General features: G+C 58.9%; 2 protein-coding genes and 1 long non-coding RNA gene across 5 annotated transcripts; 2 read left to right on the top strand and 1 right to left on the bottom strand.

Annotated features, from left to right (window-relative positions):
* The first annotated feature begins 340 nt into the window (after nucleotides 1–340).
* Nucleotides 341–8,688, top strand: PGGHG (protein-glucosylgalactosylhydroxylysine glucosidase). 2 transcript variants are annotated; one of them, XM_036860581.1, is made up of 14 exons: nucleotides 341–590; nucleotides 834–1,117; nucleotides 1,440–1,650; nucleotides 1,727–2,162; nucleotides 2,960–3,079; nucleotides 3,508–3,639; nucleotides 3,862–3,973; nucleotides 4,184–4,256; nucleotides 4,350–4,486; nucleotides 4,628–4,761; nucleotides 4,888–4,983; nucleotides 5,058–5,155; nucleotides 5,229–5,440; nucleotides 5,543–8,688. In XM_036860581.1, exons 2-14 carry the CDS (start codon nucleotides 859–861, stop codon nucleotides 5,596–5,598), a joined length of 2,076 nt encoding a protein of 691 aa, XP_036716476.1. In that variant the 5' UTR covers nucleotides 341–590; nucleotides 834–858; the 3' UTR covers nucleotides 5,599–8,688. The 2 variants fall into 2 exon arrangements, with proteins under 2 accessions (XP_036716476.1, XP_036716477.1); XM_036860582.1 differs by lacking the exon at nucleotides 4,350–4,486 and having other exon boundaries at nucleotides 4,533–4,761.
* A 146-nt stretch (nucleotides 8,689–8,834) lies between these two features.
* Nucleotides 8,835–11,412, bottom strand: IFITM5 (interferon induced transmembrane protein 5). 2 transcript variants are annotated; one of them, XM_036860584.1, is made up of 3 exons: nucleotides 10,417–10,515; nucleotides 9,913–10,201; nucleotides 8,835–9,304 (listed from the first exon to the last, which is right to left on the bottom strand). In XM_036860584.1, the coding sequence occupies exons 2-3, from the start codon at nucleotides 10,102–10,104 to the stop codon at nucleotides 9,092–9,094; spliced, it is 405 nt and encodes a 134-aa protein (XP_036716479.1). In that variant the 5' UTR covers nucleotides 10,105–10,201; nucleotides 10,417–10,515; the 3' UTR covers nucleotides 8,835–9,091. The 2 variants fall into 2 exon arrangements, with proteins under 2 accessions (XP_036716479.1, XP_036716478.1); XM_036860583.1 differs by having other exon boundaries at nucleotides 9,913–11,412.
* LOC118899225 lies at nucleotides 9,302–13,479 on the top strand. The gene is made up of 2 exons (XR_005020909.1): nucleotides 9,302–9,960; nucleotides 11,406–13,479. It is a non-coding gene; the product is annotated as an uncharacterized LOC118899225 (long non-coding RNA).
* Nucleotides 13,480–18,224: the final 4,745 nt, after the last annotated feature.

The following is an 18,224-nucleotide window of genomic DNA, read 5'->3' as shown; positions in this document are numbered from 1 at the left end:
GGGTAGACAGGCTGAGAGAGGAGGCTGGGGAGAGCCAGAAAGTGGGGCGGGGACAAAGGAAGGCGGGGCTCCAGGAGGGGGACCTGCCTCACCTCTCCTGGGGGGACGGGGGTTCAGGGAGAGAGGCAGGGCCCAGCGACAAGAGAGGGGACCCTTAAGCCGAAACCCCGTCCCTCTCAGATCCACCCTTGGATTAGACTCAAGGCAGAGTTGGAGCTGGGCTCCCCGCGGCCGCGCAGGCACGACTGGTCGAGGCGGCCCGGCCCACCCGTCCCGCCCGCCCCGGGGGTGGGGACGTCCCATCCGGCCCGCCCTGCGCGCCCTGGGGCGGGGACCGCGGGGCCTTCCGGTGACAAGGCCGCTGCTGGCTACTTCTCCCTCCGGTCCGGTGCCCACCCGCTGGAGCCGAGGGACGCGGCCGACGGCCCGCCTGCCCCCCAACCCCCGGCTGCTGCCGGCACCCCAGCCCCGGTACCCAGCCGGCCTCCTGGAGGGTGAGGCCCGCCGGCTGAGGCCTCCTCCCTTCCCGCCAGCCCGACGGCTTCGAGGCGGTGCGCCCGGAGGGAGCTGGAAGGGAGTGAGGCCCTAAGGTGGGAGTCCGGGGCCTCTGCTGTGTCCCTGGAGATCAGTATTGGGGGCGAGGGTCTCTGAGGGTTGAGGGTGTTTCCTGGGGCGGCTTGAGAGTGGGGATTCTGGACAATCGGGGCTGCCCAGGTGGGTCACGCCCGTCCCTCCACCCGTGGGGGCATTAGCCAGGTTCCAAGGCGAGCTTTGGGTTTACAGAAAAGGGAGGCCCAGCAAATGGTGGGGGCCTCTGACTCCCCCCTTTGCAGGCCCCTCCGCCGAGCCAACCTTCCCATGGAGGATGCTGGCAAGGACGCCACCAGATTCACTGCCCGTTCTCTGCCCGGTGACCCCCGGCTCTTGGCCACCGTGACCAATGCCTACTTGGGCACACGCGTGTACCATGAGACACTGCATGTGAGCGGCGTGTACAATGGGGCTCGGGGGGATACGCACCGGGCCATTCTGCCCAGTCCCCTCAATGTCCAGCTGGAGGCCCCTGCAGGATCAGGAGAGCAGCTGACCAACACCTTCGTCCTGGACACTAACACAGGTAGCCACTGCCTGACCTCCCCCTGCCCTCCGCCATCGTTCCAAGTGAGTGGGAGACCCGACAGAGGTCTCATCCGGAGGATGCCGACTCCCAAAGGAAAGGAGGCCCTGAGAGGCCACTTTGTGAGGCCTTCAGCCGGACGGGCCTCCTGGACTTGCAGGAGCTGGCGGCCCCTCTGCAGCTGTCGCTTCCCAGACAGGGCATCTGGGGCTTGGAGGTGACTCCACTCCCCGCCCAGAAAGGCCGGCAGCTTTGGAACTGTCCTCGGCGCCCCGAGTGGGGTGTGCGAATTGCCCTGTCTTTCCCCCCCCCCACCCGCCAGGCTCCTTTCTGCACACCCTGGAGGGCCCCAGCTTCCGGGCCTCCCAGCGCATCTACGCCCACCGCACACTGCCTCACGTCCTGGCCTGCAGCGTGTCCATCACCCGCTTGGCCACAGGGAGCTGGCCCATCACTGTGCTGCTGCAGTCAGCCTTCTCCCCAGAGAGCCCGGACCTGGACCTGCATCTGGGTCCTGACTTCCAGGGAGCCCGGTGAGGAGGGGGCGGGGGGCCGGCTGGGTGGCCCGAGGAGGGAGCCCGTCCCTGAGACACAGCCGTCCTGTTGCAGGTACCTGTACGGCCACACACTCACCCCCGAGCAGCCTGGGGGGGCACAGCAGGAGGTGCACATGCTGTGGACGCCCGTGCCCCCAGCCTTGACCCTTGGGGAAGGGGAGGAGGATGGGACGTGGGAGTTCCTGACGGTGGTGGGTGGCAGCCAGGCCGAAGCCCAGGCCTGCCTCGCCGACGCCCTGCAGCTGCAGGCCAGGCGCACTCTCTACGCGGCCCACGCGCAGGCCTGGGCCCAGCTCTGGGCAGGCTGTGGCCTGGATGTGGAGGGGCCCCTGCGTCTGCGCCAGGCCCTGCGTGGAGCTCTCTACTACCTGCTCAGTGCCCTGCCCCAGCCCGGGGCCCCAGAATACGTCTGCCACGGCCTCAGCCCAGGGGGCCTCTCCAACGGGAGCCGTGAGGAATGCTACTGGGGCCACGTCTTCTGGGACCAGGTGTGCACCATCCACCCTTAACGCACACCTGCTGCAGAGCCGGCTGTACACAGAGCTGCTGCCTCTGCCCCACGTGGGATGGGGCTGTGGTTGGGGAAGCATAGGGACCGTGGCAGACGGAAGGCTTCCTGGAGGAAGTAGTGTCTCGGCTGAAGGCTGTGTAGGCATTTGGTGAAAACGAGTGATGTGATTCAGGCAAGGGGACCAGAAGGTTCCGAGGCCCAGAACTGAGCAGGTGCAGGGCATCTGTCCCGGGCGAGGGGCTGCCCTCACCGCTGCGGGAAGAGCGGTTGTAGGGGGTGCTGAGGAGGCTGTGAAGACTTTAACTGGGGAAGGACACGGGCAGCCGCGGGCTCTGGGAAGACCCTGTGGCTGCTGAGTGGAGCGAGGGTGGAGGAAGGCGAGGAAGCCAGGACCGGCTGACCGCTGGGCTCGGGAGGGTCCGGGGCGCTGCTGCACTTTTCCTGATGCGGGAGAAGCTGGTGCTGCGCTCCCTTTACAGGAGAGGCTCAGAGAGGCTGAGTTGCTCGCTCTGGGTCGGGCAGCTAGTGAGCAACAGAGCAGGGCCCCCCCCAGGCTGCCCACGCCCAGACTCTGGCCTGAGCCCTGGGCAGACGCAGATGCCCGCCGGGGACCAGGCCCGAGGAGCGTCTGGGCTGGGGATGGGACTGTGGGGTTGGCAGGCAGAGGGCCCAGGACAGACCCAGATGGGGCAGTAGAGGAGGGAGCTGGGTGTGGCCCGTGGGGAGAGAGGAGTGAGAGCGCCAGACAAGGGGGCTCTTCGGCTGTGCTCGCAGGACCTCTGGATGTTCCCCAGCGTCCTGATGTTGCACCCCGAGGCTGCCAGGGCTCTCCTGCAGTACCGCATCCGGACGCTCAGCGGGGCCCTGTACAACGCCCAGAACCTAGGCTACCAGGTGAGGGGGACCGAGCACCTACCCTACGGGGCCCCACAAAGGGCTGATGTCCCATACTACCCCCCAGCCCCCTCTGTGGGTGGGGCTGGAATGTCCTGGATTCCTAGAGAGGCTCTGTGGCATCCCCCAGCCTGTACCGTACATGTGGGAACAACAGCCTGACCGGGACCCGGCAGGGGGTCCCCTCACTGCCCTGCCCCAGGGCAAGTACACAGTGGAAACGGGGCAGAAACCACCTGGCCCACGATGGGGCCACACAGAGGGCACTCAGAGCCCGCAGGCCCCCACGAGGGCACCCGGGACAACTGGTGCCCCCGCCTCTGTCTGCCCTCCATGGCTGAAGGCTGAGAGCATCGGGAACCGGGGCAGGCTACCCCCAGGACCCCCGAGAGCGGAGTCAAGTTGACTCCATCCCCCCAACCCCGCAGGGAGCCAAGTTTGCCTGGGAGAGCGCGGGCTCCGGCCTGGAGGTCTGCCCTGAGGCCATTTATGGGACCCAGGAGATCCACATCAACGGGGCCGTGGTGCTGGCCTTCCGTCTGTACTACCACGCCACCCAGGTGAGGTGTCACTGTGCCGCCACGTGTGACCCCCCACCTAGCGAGGCCGCGCCCTCCACGCTGCCGTGACTTCCTGTCTGGGCCGGTCCTGTGGAGCGTCTCAGAGCCAGGCCTTCATTTCTGGGCACTCAGAAGGGTGGGCGTTGGCAAGAAATGCAGTGACCAGTGGGAACTAGAACCACAGGTGCCACGGCCTCTGACGCACCACCTCCTGCTCTTCAGGACTTGCAGCTCTTCCGAGAGGCTGGGGGCTGGGATGTGGTCCGTGCCGTGGCTGAGTTTTGGTGCAGCCGTGTGGAGTGGAGCCCTGAGGAGGAGAAGTTCCACCTGAAGGGTGAGAGCGTGGCCATGGTGGGAGGAGTGTGGATGACGGGGAAGGGGCAGGGGGAGCGGATGGTCACAAGTGGAGGGGCAGGTGGATGGTCCTCCGTTCAGCGTGCGATCACCAGCACCTGATGCTGCCAGGCCCCCACTGGCGACCGGCATCAGGGGCAGGTCCCTGAGACCCTGCACTAAATATCACCGTGTACGTTTATGTGCCCAGGAGTCATGCCCCCTGACGAATACCATTCAGGGGTCAACAACTCCGTGTACACCAACGTCCTGGTCCAGAACAGGTCAGACCCAAGAACCCGCCCCACCCCCAGCACGCAGGGGGCCAGCCAGGAGTGCGGGTCCTGCAGCCCACCTCTCCCTGTCTCTACTCCTAGCCTGCGCTTTGCTGCTGCCCTGGCGCAGGACCTGGGTCAGCCCGTCCCCAGCCAGTGGCTGGTGGTGGCTGATAAGATCAAGGTGCCCTTTGACCCGAAACTGAACTTCCACCCTGAGTTTGATGGGTACCAGCCTGGTGAGTGGGCTTGGAGCTCCTTCAGGGCCCTTCTCCCCTCCCACAGGACCTCGTGTCCGCCCTGGACGCCCCCTTTCCAACAGAGCAGTCCCCGCCCTCCCCACCTTACCCCACCAGCAGCACCGCCCCCCTCACCCCCAGGAGAGGAGGTGAAGCAGGCAGATGTTGTGCTCCTGGGGTTCCCCGTCCCCTTCCCCCTGAGTCCTCAAGTTCGCAGGCGAAACCTGGAGATGTATGAGGCTGTGACGTCCGCCCACGGCCCTGCCATGACTTGGGTAAGGAAACTGCAGGGTGCGGGGTGGTGGTCCTCACGGCAGCCCCGGCCCTGTCCCACTGGCCTCAGTCTTCCTTCCCCACGCAGTGGGCCTCACCCCAGCGTGACCTCTGACCTCTGTCCCCAGAGCATGTTTGCAGTGGGCTGGATGGAGCTGAAGGACCCCGGGCGGGCGTGGGACCTCCTGGAGAGGAGCTTCGCCAACGTCACGGAGCCCTTCAAGGTCAGCCTGGCCAGAGCCTCGACCTACACGCCGACCTCGCCCACCTCCTGCACTGACTGCCTTGCCCCCTGCAGGTGTGGACGGAGAATGCAGACAGGTCGGGTGCCGTGAACTTCCTGACAGGCATGGGGGGCTTCCTGCAGGCGGTGCTCTTTGGGGTCACGGGGTTCAGGTGAGTGCAGTGGCAGGCAGAGGGCAACCGCCTGCCGCCACCCCCCTCCTCACAGACCTTCCCCTCGCCGCAGGATCACCGAGGCCGGTTTGACCTTCGACCCCATGTGTCCCACGGGGGTCTCCGGAGTGTGCGTCTCTGGCATCTCCTACCATGGGAGCAAGCTTGACTTTTCCTTCTCCGAGGGCTCTGTGACAGTTGAGGTCACTGCCCGGGCAGGGCCCTGGGCCCCCCTGCTGGAGGCTGAGCTGTGGCCATCACAGGTTCGGCTCCCCCTGTCCCCAGGTAGGCCGCCACTCCCAGACCCACCCAGGGGTCCAGGGCACGTGACCCCCAAGGTAGCCCCCAGTGTGTGCCCTCAGCCCACAATGCCTCCTCTCCCTGCAGGACACAAGGTCTCCTTTCCCTGCTCAGCTGGCCGGATACAAAGGTCACACCTGTAGGAAGCAGGGGCAGCAAGTTCTGCTCCAGGAGTTTCCTGGGAAGATTTTTTGAAGACGTTAAACATCTGTGCAGAGCCCACAGGACCCCCTCTGGGACATCCTTGGGCCCTCCAGCCCCGCCGAGTCCCCCCCACCCTGGCCCAGTCCTGCCCCCTCCCCCAAAACGACCAGGGCTATTGCCTTCAGGGATGTCTTTCAGGTCCTCCTCCCTGGCCACTCCCTCTGCAGGTGCCCCCGAAAGCTGCACCCACCCCTCCTCAACGCCCTCCCAGCCTGCCGCCCCCTCCCACCCTCCTCCACGTGGCAGCCAGGCTCACGGGTTCCAAGGAAAGTCTGGATTCTGTGGCCTAAGTTCAAGACTCTGCCTCTAGCCTGAGCCCCTCCCCAGCCTAACCCCCCCCGGATGGGCAGCTTTCCTGCACCCTCACACAGCATGTCTGCTCCCGCCCTCCCTCAGTGCCCCTTCCCTAGGACCCCGCAGGGTGAGGTGGGGGAATGGCCAACGGTTCTGCGGAGAAGACAGAGGCAGATGCCGGCCTTGATGGGAGCACGGCAGGATGAGGGGCGTGGGGGAGGCTCAGTCTCCTGTGGGATTACTTGGGACACCGAGTCGCAGCTTCACCACAAAGGAACCTTCTGTGTCACACAAGGGAGCATCAGGTATGGCTGGGTCCAGGTGCTCTTGGGCTGTTGTGAGCACTCAGCATCCTCAGTCCTTGGCTCCTCTGGCCTCTGGGCCACTTCAGTCAAGTTGGATGGTCTCTGTCACATGCCTTTCCGCAGCCAGGAAGGGAGGGGAGTGGGGTGTGGGGCAAGACCCTGCATTTCCTCTGACCGGCCAGAAGGACTGGGGCCAAGTGTGCGTGAGTTCAAGGCCATGGCCCTGGGCCCACTTGTCCTGGGCAGGCTGCCCTCAGCCGAGGCTCTGCCCACTGTGTCCTCCTGGGCTTCAGCCCCTCAGTTGGCACAGCAGACTTGGGTTTCCCCAGGGTGGGGCGAGATGGTGTCTGCCATGGAAGTCCTGGCGAGGGCCAAGCCTGCTGCACCAGACCTGCCTGAGGAACGGGCAAGCTTTGTCTGCTGTGAGGAGCTGACGAGCTCCCTCCTGAACGTGAGGATTTCGTAAAGGATCAAGTTTCCCTTCCACGTGGCTGGGAAGCAGTCACGTGCTCGTGTAGAGCAAGTAAGCGGGTCCGTCACGTCTGCGCCCCTCCTTCATCTGCAAACCGCTGCTCTCTGTTCTCAGTGGAGAGTTAGCCCGAGTTCTCCAAGAAGCGGACACCAGGCAGGCAAACTGCGATGGACTGAAGCCCCGTGAGGGAGAGAGGGAGGGGGGTGGCTGCAGGGAGTGTGGCCGAGCTGCAGACCAGCTCCCTGAGGGCCTGTGGCCTCAGAATGGATCCAGCGACTTGGTGGGGCTCCCCCAGGGGCCCACAGGCTCTCGCTCAACCGGTGGCAGTGCCGCAAAGGCCCAGGCAGGTCTGCTGAAGCAGAGCATGGTGGCCAGGGGCTGTCCCCATGAAGCAGACACTTGCCTTTGCAGCCCTGGAGCCAGACGTGGGCACAGGCATCAGGTGGGGGTGGTAGGTGGCCCTTCACCCACAGGACTGACGTAGCTTGATACCTGCCGCGTGTGTGTGCCGTGTGTGTGTGTGTGTGTGCGTGCGTGTGCACACCCACCTGTGCCTGTGGAGGGGCAACCCTCCAAGGGGCCGTGACAGGGTGGCAGCATGTGTGTGCTGGCCTGGCTGGTCCGGCCCATGACAGCCAATTGCCTGAACCTGACCAGGGTCCTTCAACCTGCCCAGGAGACGGGCTGGAAGGGTTGCTGGTGACCTTCCTCTGTGCCTGGCTTGACTGCATATTCTCTGTCCTCAGCAACTGGGCACGGGCTGGACAATGTCTGCTCCCCTCACCAAATGTGGAGACCAGAAGACCATCCCCTGCTTGGAGACACGTACCTGGCTACACACAGGCTGACCCCTGCTCCCAGCCTCTGTGTCCAGCATGGGTTGTTCCCTTCCTGGGCCAAACCTGGAGCTCAGTGTTGGAACGCCGTCTCCATGGTAGTCCGAGCGCTGGCCTTGCCCTTAGTCCAGTGTAGGACCAGTGCCCAGGAAGGGGCGGTGCTGCATCTCCAGGCCAGGCCCCGCCGGCCAGCACCACCTCTGCCTCAGGGGCTGGCTCAGAGCAGCGCACACTCAGCACGGGGCTGCGGCCCCGCCGGCCTGCAGCCGGCGCTCATTTCTGCGGGCACGCTTTGGAGACAGCTGGACCAACCGCTGGCTGTCACAGGAGGGGGGCCACTCTGGGGGCTCCAAGTACAGCAGCTAGACAGAGACCCACGCCCCCAGCCCAGGCAGGGTGGGCAGGCAAAGGGAGGGAAGGGACCACGGGGGGGGTACTCGGAGCCCTGAGCCACCCTGTGGTTAAGGCCCCTGCAATTAGCCTGCCCTGTCATCGACCCGGCCACAGCAAGGCCCAGGGGCCCCACCCCCAGCCACACAGGGCGTGCGTGTGTCTCTGGCAGCCCCCACTCTGCCGGGGCTGCTGGGGGGTTACATAAGGGAGGTAAACTGACGCGAGGCGCTCGGAAAATGCCCTCGCCACCCCCCCCCACGTCTCCCTCTCTGTACGATCATGCGTGTGCGGAGGGTGCTCCTGTGCACGTGGGTGTGATGGACGTGTGCACGGATGATGGTGTGACCGTGTCTGTGTCCAGCCCCACCGATCCAGGAAGAAGGAAACCCACTGCTGGGACAGAGATTGATCAGAATTAAAGGGACGCAGGGTCACAGGAACAGAGTGACCCAAAGAAGGAGGTCAACCCAGGCCCAGCCACGGACAGGAACGTGCAGAACAAGGGCAAGTCTCACTGGCCAGGGACTCCGCTTAACACGTGTGCACACACGCTGACCCGGGGATGGGCAGACACGTGGACGCGGAGACGCACCACACGCATTCTGAAAGACAGGCCGCTAAACCACAGAGCGGCAGAGATCAAAGCCCGACTTCCCAAACTTCATTCTAAAATACTCGGACCCCTCCACCCAGAAGCCGCAGGCTGCCCAGTGCCTGAGCAAAGGGGACAGTCGGGGCACCAAGCCGACAGGGCGGGGCGTCCACCATGGATGCTGGGGGCAGTCCAGGGGGATTTGGCTGCAGTGGTCCCTAGGGTAGCTCCCCTCGGGAAGATGCCCTCCCCCACCCCAGCCAGGAACAGTCCTGGAAGGCACTTTCTGGAGCCAGGCGCTTTTAATTGTGAAACTGAGGCTGAGCCTGGTGACTGGGGAGGGAGGAGCTGGCCTGGGGGCATCAAGGTGAGGGTAAGGCCCTGGGGTCCCCGTGGAGGATCTTCAGGGTCAGTGTTAGGTGCCCAGGCCGGGGCTGGAGGGTGGGCCTCAGGCCCGTAGGCAAGTCAGGGTTCCGGGTGATGAGGGTGGAGCCCCCGGGGTTGGGGTCCCTGGGTCAGGGGGGGACAGGGCCCAGCCTGTCAGTCATAGTCTGAGTCGTCGAACTTGGTGCTGAAGAAGGCGGCGGAGCCCTTGGCCAGCCGGGACAGGTGCAGGGCGCCGGTCACCACCAGCGCCAGCAGCAGCAGAGGCGGCACCAGAGCCCACACCGCGGCCAGGATGTTGTAGCACTTGGCTTTGGAGCCGAGCCGCCGGGCTGCTTCCAGATCTCCAGTCACCTTCTGGTCTCGGGCCTGCGGACCAGCAGCAGGGCCAGCTCTCTACACGCGCTTGGGGCCTGGGTGGGGCCTGCCACCCGGTCCCAGGCAGCCGCTGGGTCCACACCTTGGAGGACCCGAGCTGGACCCAAAATCTGGATGGAGGGGTGTGGCCTGAGGGGATATTGCCTGGGCTCCACCCACTCCCTTCACCGTCCCCAGCTGGGCACATGGGCTTGGCCCGCCCAGGGGGCCTTGGGTCATGAGGGGCTCAGCCTAAGGTGGGGCTGAAAGGAGACCCTGCAACCTCCCACTCCAGCTATGGACCCAGTGGCCCTCCCAGGCCAGCATCAGCCTCCAAGGACCTCCGAGGGTAGGGGGTCCTCAGCGGTGCTGAGAGCGTTTGATGGAAGAGACCCCCTTGGGTAAGGCCCCATTGACCCTGGGCTCTTTGGGACAAACTAGACCCCCCGTTCGTTTTTACGAACGGCACGCCAGCCTCAGTGGAGAAGCAGCCCTCATGAGGGAGGGGCTCCCACCACCGTCAGGCTGACGGACGGCCCCGTGGAGACTCCTGCACCCCAGCTTGATGAGCAGCCCCCATGAAACGCTCTTGGGCCCCCTCGAAGCGCCCCAAGGCCCACCTTGATGGAGTAGGCCAGCGCCAGGAAGCCGAGGCAGCACGGGTTCAGGTAGAGGGTGCTGAACACCGACCAGATCAAGTGGTCTCGAGGTGGGGGTCGCGGCGCCCCCAGCGTGAGGGCCGTGTGGGCGGTGCCGTCGGCCTTGCGGGGCGTCGGGGCCCGGGGGTCCTCGCGGGGGTACGACGTGTCCATGGGTTCCAGCGCCGTCTCCTCGCTCGGACTCCTGCTTCGAGGGTGGGCGCCCCGGCCGCTTATAGCCCCCGCCGCCGCCCGGCTGACCGGCCCGCCGCTAAATTTAACGACAAATGACAGCCCGGAGCTGAGCGATCGGCCCCGCCCGCCCCGCCGCCCCGCCTGCGCGAGCCCACCCCCCCAACCCCCACCCCCCGCTGAGTCCCCCGCCCCCGCGGAGAAGCACTGCCCCGTAGAGGCTGGGGGCCCGTGCGGTGGCCGCGGTCGCCCCCCAGAGCCCCCGCCCCCGCGGACGAAAGCAGGGGGACGCACCAGCTCAGGGCCGTGGTGGGTGGGCCGCTGCCTCGGCCTGAGGGCAGGGCTGGGCGGGGCTCCTCGGGACCAGGGCTGCTGAAACCACAGCTCCTCTGTCCCCAGAACTGCCCGCATCACCTGGTCACCGGTGCCCACCCTGCCGGGTGCTCAGGAGAGAACAGCGGGGAAGGGAGAGAGCCGGGGGGGGTGGCTGTTAGGGGACCAGCTGGGACCCGGACGTTACTGTGCCGGTGCTACAGCGAGCTCTCCGGGGCCTGCTCTGGGGACCGACCTCCTCCCTCACAAGCTGGCAGCCGCTTCTCAGGCTGCTTGGCTGGTCGCTTCTCCCTCCTGAATCCAGAGCTGCGGGGCGGGGCGGGCGGGGCTGAGCTTATGTCTGCACCCTGGTCTCATCTCCCTCCAGAGGGCCCAGCAGCCTCGGCTAAAAATGCCATCTATGTGCCCGTCAGTCACATTTATGTCAAAGGGCCAGATTGCCGTGTCCGCGGAGGAGGTCTCCCGGGATCTCCAGCCTAACTCCTCAACAGGAAACCTCAGGCTCTCCCAAACCTTCTGTCTGAGTTGGGACTCCCACAGCAAAGCACCTAGACTAGTGGCTCATAAATAATAGAAATTTATTTCTCGCATTTCTGGAGGCTGAAGGTCTGAGATCAGGGTGCCAGCGTGGATGGGCTCTGCTGAGGCCCGCTTCCTGGTCGCAGAGGGCCTACTTCTCAGGGCTGCTCACTGGTGGGAGGAGCTGGGGAGCTCTATGGGGTCCCTTTTATAAGAGCACTGATCCTACCATGAGGGGTCCACCCTCATGACCTGAGCACCTCCTAACACCGTCACTTTAGAATTTCAATAGGAAATGGGGGGGACACAAGCATTCAGTCCACTGCACCCTCTGTCCGGTCTCTGCGGGCACAGGTGGTGGCCACTCCAGCCATCCGACTGCTCAGGCCAAGAGCCTTGGCTTACGGCCGCGCCCTCTGCCCCTCACACAGGATCCATGTGGTCCCGCCTTCCAGAATGTGCAGAATCTCACCCCCACTGTGACCTCTGAGGCCAAGCCACCCTCACCTTCTCCTGGGTTAGCGTGGCCCCCTCCTCGGCGTTCTCACTGCTCCAGCCGGAGTGAGCCTGTTACAACAGAAAACAAGTTGTGCCCCCTGCTCCCCCCAAGGGCCCCCACCTCACGCCAGAGCCAGAGTCGCTGCAGTGGCTCAGGAGGCCCTGCAGGGTTACTCCAGGCCACGCTCCTGGACTCTGAGAGGGACACTGAATAGGGAGGCTCTTTGTGTCAAGCCCTGAAGAAGGGAGGAAGAGGAACAGGATGGGGGGCAGTAGAAGCTGAGCTGCAGTAAGGCCCAGCGAAGACCTGAGCTGAGCCCTCAGGAGCTCTGGAGCTTGGAGGACACCTGAGAGATGCCCAAAGCAGGGTGGCATTCTACTCACCCTCAGCTGCCAGCTCTGCTAGGCCCAGTGGATTACTGTGTGTTGTGGCCCCTTCTCCGAGAGACCTAGGCCGTGGTCACCGTGACCGCGTCGGGGCAAGAGTGCTGCGTGTGGCCATTTACCGTAACGTTGGGCAAGAGGGGACCCAGTGTTGAGCGCCCCTCCCTCCTCCTGCGGACCAGAGTCAAGTGGCCCTGCCTGTGACCCAGGCATGAGAAACAAAGGGGCATCCAGAGATCTTAGATCAACGGCACCTTTTTGTGTCACCTGAAGGAAGCTTTGGGAAACAGAACTTCTGAACCCACAGAGCCCAGAGCAGCAGGGCTGGAGAGCATGAAGGCACCAGTGGCACAGGAAGTGACGAGAGGCAGAGCTGCCCAGTCCTGCCCTGGGGCCCTGGACCCACGTATTCTACCCACAGCCGCACGGCACCTCATAATGGCCTTTGACCTGAGGGCTAACTGGAGGCAGGAGGGGTGCCCACCCTCTGCTTGGTCCAGTGGGGTGGCAAGGCGTGGGATGTGACTGGCAGACCTGAGCCTGTGTTCCCATCACTGGGGATGACATACGATGTGGACTTCTATGCAGGGTCAGCGCTCCGAGTTCCTGAGGGGTGCAGCTGAGGTCTGGGAGCGGTGCTGGCAACCACGCCCAGGCACATGCTTCCCCTCTGGCGACAAGGGTCCAATGAAAGTAACTTGCTTGCAGCTCTGCCCCTCACCCCGGTGTTCAGGCCACCCCTGAGTGGGCTGGAGTGCAGGCCCCATCCTGCGGCCAGCCGTCTCCCTCACACTGAACTGACCAATGGAGAACCGGGCTGGGAATTCTTCCTTCCCCATCATCTGGTCCCAAGGGGATCCCCCTGCAGCCCCAGGTGTGAGCAGAGAGACAGGCCTTGGGAAGCAGTGGTGGATGACACAGGGTCAGGACAACCTGCTTGTTTGACCTGGAATGTTCCACGTCCATCCTTGAATGCATTGCTGCTGGACTAAACTGTCAACTGAAAGACAAACACACAATGCAAGAACTGTGAGGTGAGTTTTATTAACGGTGTTACTGAGGACTGTAGCCTGGGAAGCAGCCTCTTGGTACCTCTGAGAAACTGTAACAGGAAGAACAGAACTGGCACCACCTCCCCCCCCATTCTTCGGCCCATGTAGTCCATCACTTTCGTCCCCACACGCCAAGAGTTAAACAGTAGAGAAATGTTGTTTGTTCCCAAATAGCCCATTAAGTTCCCTGAAGAAAGTTCCCATCCCACGGTCCTGGGTTACTTATGGCCATTACTTGCTGTAGATAAGTTTGCTTTCAGCCTGGAAACCTTGCAAATAAGCAGAGATAAGAGTGTAAAGTAAAAATAACTGCTAAGAACTTGAAGATTTGCAGGAGCCTTGTGATCCAGCCTGCGTGAGCAAGCAGAAGAACAAAGAAATGCTATGCTTCCCTGAAGGCCAGGTGGCTCCGAGAAGTCTGCAATCTGCCTTCACCCTCTAATCTCAAATCTTCCTGCTTCCCCTTTTCCCTTCGCACAAAAGAAGACCAAATTCTACCCCGAATTAAGATGGTTCTTTAGGAACCATCTTCTTGGTTTGCTGGCCTCTGAATAAAGTCACTATTTCTCCCCCATCACCTTGTCTCTTGACTCATTGGCCTGTCGTGCGGGAGCAGTACGAGCTTGGACTCTGGACTCGGTAACAGAACTGCTCCAAAGAGGTAGGGGGGAAGCCAGTGTACGTATGATTTTAGCTAGGAAATGCAGTGAAGCACACATCTCGGTAAAAGGTTCCTGGTAGTCACGAGGATCAGACATCTCAGTTAATGATTTTAGTGCTCTTCTAGATGAGAAAATGCAAGAAATTGGGCTCATTAAAATTTCTTCTTGGGACTTCACTGGCAGTCCAGTGGTTAAGACTTCACCTTCCAATGCAGGGGGGCGCGGGTTTGATCCCTGGTCGGGGAGCTGAGATCCCACATGCCTCAGGGCCAAAAAAACCAAAACATAAAACAGAAGCAATATTATAACAAATTCAATAAAGACTTTAAAAATGGTCCACATCGGGGCTTCCCTGGTGGCGCAGCGGTTGGGAGTCCGCCTGCCAATGCGGGGGACGCGGGTTCGGGCCCTGGTCTGGGAGGATCCCACATGCCGCTAGAGCGGCTGGGCCCGTGAGCCACAGGTGCTGAGCCTGCGCGTCTGGAGCCTGTGCTCCACAGCGGGAGGGACCGCGATGGTGAGAGGTCCGCGCACCGCGATGAGGAGTGGCCCCCGCTCGCCGCAGCTGGAGAAGGCCCTGGCACAGAAGCGAAGACCCAACACAGCCAAGGATAAATAAATTAATTAATTAATTTTTAAAAAAATGGTCCACATCAAAAAAAAGTCTTAAAAAAAACAATTTCTTCTTGAGATTACTCTAAGGGGCCTGGTTTTCCAGAGCACAGAGAGCCTTGTCCTGTCCTTCGTCCTGTCCTGTGTCCTGTTCTTCGTCCTGTTCTTCGTCCTGTTCTTCGTCCTGAACTGCCCTCAGGGTACACTGTCGGTCAGAGACTACAGCGGCTAATGGCCTGATCCTCGTAGAACTGGATGGCGAGCAACAGTACTTGTTTTACAATTTGCCCCTTTTGGTCATAAATTTCACCAAGGTTTGGGAGGCATGTCGTGACCATCTGCTCCATGGTGCCCAGAGGGCTCCATGTGCTATTGCTGGACCAGGCCCTGCCAGAGGTGGCCGTGAAGCCTCTGGACCCCCTGTCACTCTAGTCTGCTACAGTCCAGAAAGTGACTCTCCCATGTTACTTCTTCCCATATCTAGAGTTACACTATTACGATCGTTGTAACTTCATATAGAACTATATATTTGGTCGACCATTTCAAGTTGCTTAGTTATTATTTTTTCTTTTTTATACAATTTTCAATTTCTTTTTTTTTTTAATTTCTTTTATTTATTTATTTATTTATGGCTGTGTTGGGTCTTCATTTCTGTGCGAGGGCTCTCTCCAGTTGCGGCAAGCGGGGGCCACTCTTCATCGCGGTGCGCGGGCCTCTCACTGTCACGGCCTCTCTTGTTGCAGAGCACAGGCTCCAGACACGCAGGCTCAGTAGTTGTGGCTCACGGGCTTAGTTGCTCCGCGGCATGTGGGATCCTCCCAGACCAGGGCTCGAACCCGTGTCCCCTGCATTGGCAGGCAGACTCTCAACCACTGCGCCACCAGGGAAGCCCAGTTATTATTTTTGTTGGAAGCTCACTTACACATTGGTCAACACAAGAAACAACAATCTTGTAGAACAGGCAGAAAACAAGTACTATAGCTAGTAGCATTAATAAAGTCGTAAGTAAGAAGTTAGGCCAAGAATTTCCATTAGGTGTGGCCGAGTATACTCCCAGTCGGCTGACAGTTTGTTCTGAACCAATCGCTATCTTTAGGGGTAATGATATATTGGCATTGTTCATAAGACAGTCAGCCCAATTTCCTAGTGTTATTAGGCTGATTATCCTCAGTATGATTTAATTGTTCCCAGCATAAGGGGACCCTTAAACTTAAATGACTGTAACCTGGTAAATCTACCCCATAACTGAGGGAGGGTCCCTCCTAATAAGCAGGTGATTATGGTTTTTGACTGAAATTTAGCTCATTGCTCTGATTGAACTTGAGTAACTTTTAAAGAAAATTCATATTTCTGGCCAGGGTCAGAGCAAGTATGATTAATTAGCCAAGTGAGGGGATCCCACCGAGTAATACCGATAGTGACCTGAACAGAACTATAATTTTTTTCTTCTAGAATAAATCTCCTAAGGACCATTCAGTCAGAGCCTTGGGAGAAATCCACCAAGATAACCAGATGTACTGAATGTAGTTAATTGACCATCAACCCAACAACTGGATTGATTTTAGAACTCTGCATAGGATTGTGCCCATGATAGAAAAACATTGGATTCATATGCAAAAGTTCAAGAAGTTAAGAAAACACTATAAATGATCATACGGGTCAGGTCTGGCATCTTGGGCCAGCTGTCTACTTCTGACGTCATCTTCTTGTCCCCGCGTGGGCACGGTTTCTCTTCTGACTGAGCATCGTTTTAAGGTGAGTTTGAGATCAGCAGTCCTCTATAGACCAGTCAGTCTGGTGCAAGGGCCCTTTGTAAATGGGAAATATGAATCCAAGAACTAATTCCCTTCAGTTTTGCTGTGTGTGAGCTAGTTAAGGGCACCCGGGGCTTCCCTGGTGGCGCAGTGGTTGAGAATCCGTCTGCCAATGCAGGGGACACGGGTTCGAGCCCTGGTCTGGGAAGATCCCACATGCCGCGGAGCAGCTGGGCCCATGAGCCACAACTACTGAGCCTGCACGTCTGGAGCCTGTTCTCCGCAACAAGAGAGGCCGTGACAGTGAGAGGCCCGCGCACCGCGATGAAGAGTGGCCCCCGCTCGCCGCAACTAGAGAAAGCCCTCGCACAGAAACGAAGACCCAACACAGCCAAAAATAAATTAAAAAATAAATTATTTTTTTTAAAAAAAAGCACTAACCTAACATTTATTTTAAAAAAAAAAGGAGCACCCGATGAGGGTCCTTCTACCTGGGTTGGAGAGAATCCTTTAAATTATGTCTTTTCCAGTATGTATAATCTCCTGGTTGCAGGTCATGGGGCATCTGATGTTCATCCAAAGATAGATTACTGTGATAAGCTTCAGAAACAAGCTTAGAGTGTCCTTTTAACAATTTAATTAAACCTTATGGTAATGCAACACAGTAACACGGAGCCATCGGGGCAGTGAGTCTCAGGCAGTAAATACAAAACCTCAAAGACAACTAACAACACTAGAACTTAATATCCACTGAAACATAATTTTTTTCTCTCTAAAATTACCCTCATTTCTACAAAATATAGCCAAATTAAGACTAATTTGTTTACAAAATAAGCCTGGTTTCAATAAACATGACCTGATTATTTACATAAGTGTAATTGATCACATAGGCTCTTTTAAATTGGCCTTGCTGGAACTTCTTTTTTTTAAATTTTTTATTTATTTTTGGCTGCGTTGGGTCTTCGTTGCTGTGTGCAGGCTTTCTCTAGTTGTGGCAAGCAGGGGCTACTCTTCGTTGCGGTGCATGGGCTTCTCATTGCGGTGGCTTCTCTTGTTGCAGAGAACAGGCTTCTGTAGTTGTGGCACGTGGGCTCAGTAGTTGTGGCCCACGGGCTTAGTTGCTCCGCAGCATGTGGGATCTTCCCGGACCAAGGATCGAACCCGTGTCCCCTGCACTGGCAGGTGGATTCTTAACCACAGTGCCAGCAGGGACGTCCCTGCTGGAACTTTTTATAAGGAATCTCAGACTGAACTTTAAAAGTCCTCTCAAGGCCAGGAAAATCACACCAAACAGTTGCCATCAGATTCTGCCTGTAATACATACAGATTGGGTTAGATTCTTCTCTTCTCAAGGTCGCCCAAAATATCTTGAGATTCCTGTACCTGCCAGGAGGTGGCCTTCCTTATTCACCTGATAAGGCTGCTAGGAACCCTGTAAACAAGGTACCAGGTTGTTTTTCCAAGGGACTTCAGGCTCCATGAAGTTCACCTTAGTTCTTTAAAGCTGTCTGGTCATATCTGATTCTGTGCATATTGTCAAATATGACATTTCAAAGCCAGGTTAATACAACCAGTGTTCCCAATTGTGTCTTGTTATAAGGAGAACATATTCTTACTGAACTTATACAAATAACTATATTGCCATGAAAATAAGAATACTCACTAGGAGTTTCCAAACTCTGGAGGGATCAGGTAGAGAGAAAAGATAAATGATTCAATTCTGCTTACAAAGGTATAATTTACCAAATTGCCATAAGTCATAGTAACCTTAAGGAGAAAGGTTTCCTTAGATCTGGAAAACAAAGATTAAAAACCAGTAATATCAATGGAACAGGATAGAAAGCCCAGAGATAAACCCACGCACATATGGTCAACTTATCTTTGATAAAGGAGGCAAGCATATACCGTGGAGAAAAGACAGCCTCTTCAATAAGTGGTGCTGGGAAAACTGGACAGGTACATGTACAAGTATGAAATTAGAACACTCCCTAACACCATACATAAAAATAAACTCAAAATGGATTAAAGACCTAAATGTAAGGCCAGACACTATCAAACTCTTAGAGGAAAACATAGACAGAACACTCTATGACATAAATCACAGCAAGATCCTTTTTGACCCAGCTCCTAGAGAAATGGAAATAAAAACAAAAATAAACAAATGGGACCTAATGAAACTTAAAAGCTTTAGCACAGCAAAGGAAACCATAAACAAGACCAAAAGACAACCCTCAGAATGGGAGAAAATATTTGCAAATGAAGCAACTGACAAAGGATTAATCTCCAAA

Source organism: Balaenoptera musculus, chromosome 8, assembly GCF_009873245.2.
Source record: "Balaenoptera musculus isolate JJ_BM4_2016_0621 chromosome 8, mBalMus1.pri.v3, whole genome shotgun sequence".
NCBI lineage: Eukaryota > Metazoa > Chordata > Mammalia > Artiodactyla > Balaenopteridae > Balaenoptera > Balaenoptera musculus.
This window is presented reverse-complemented; position numbering and strand designations above follow the sequence as displayed.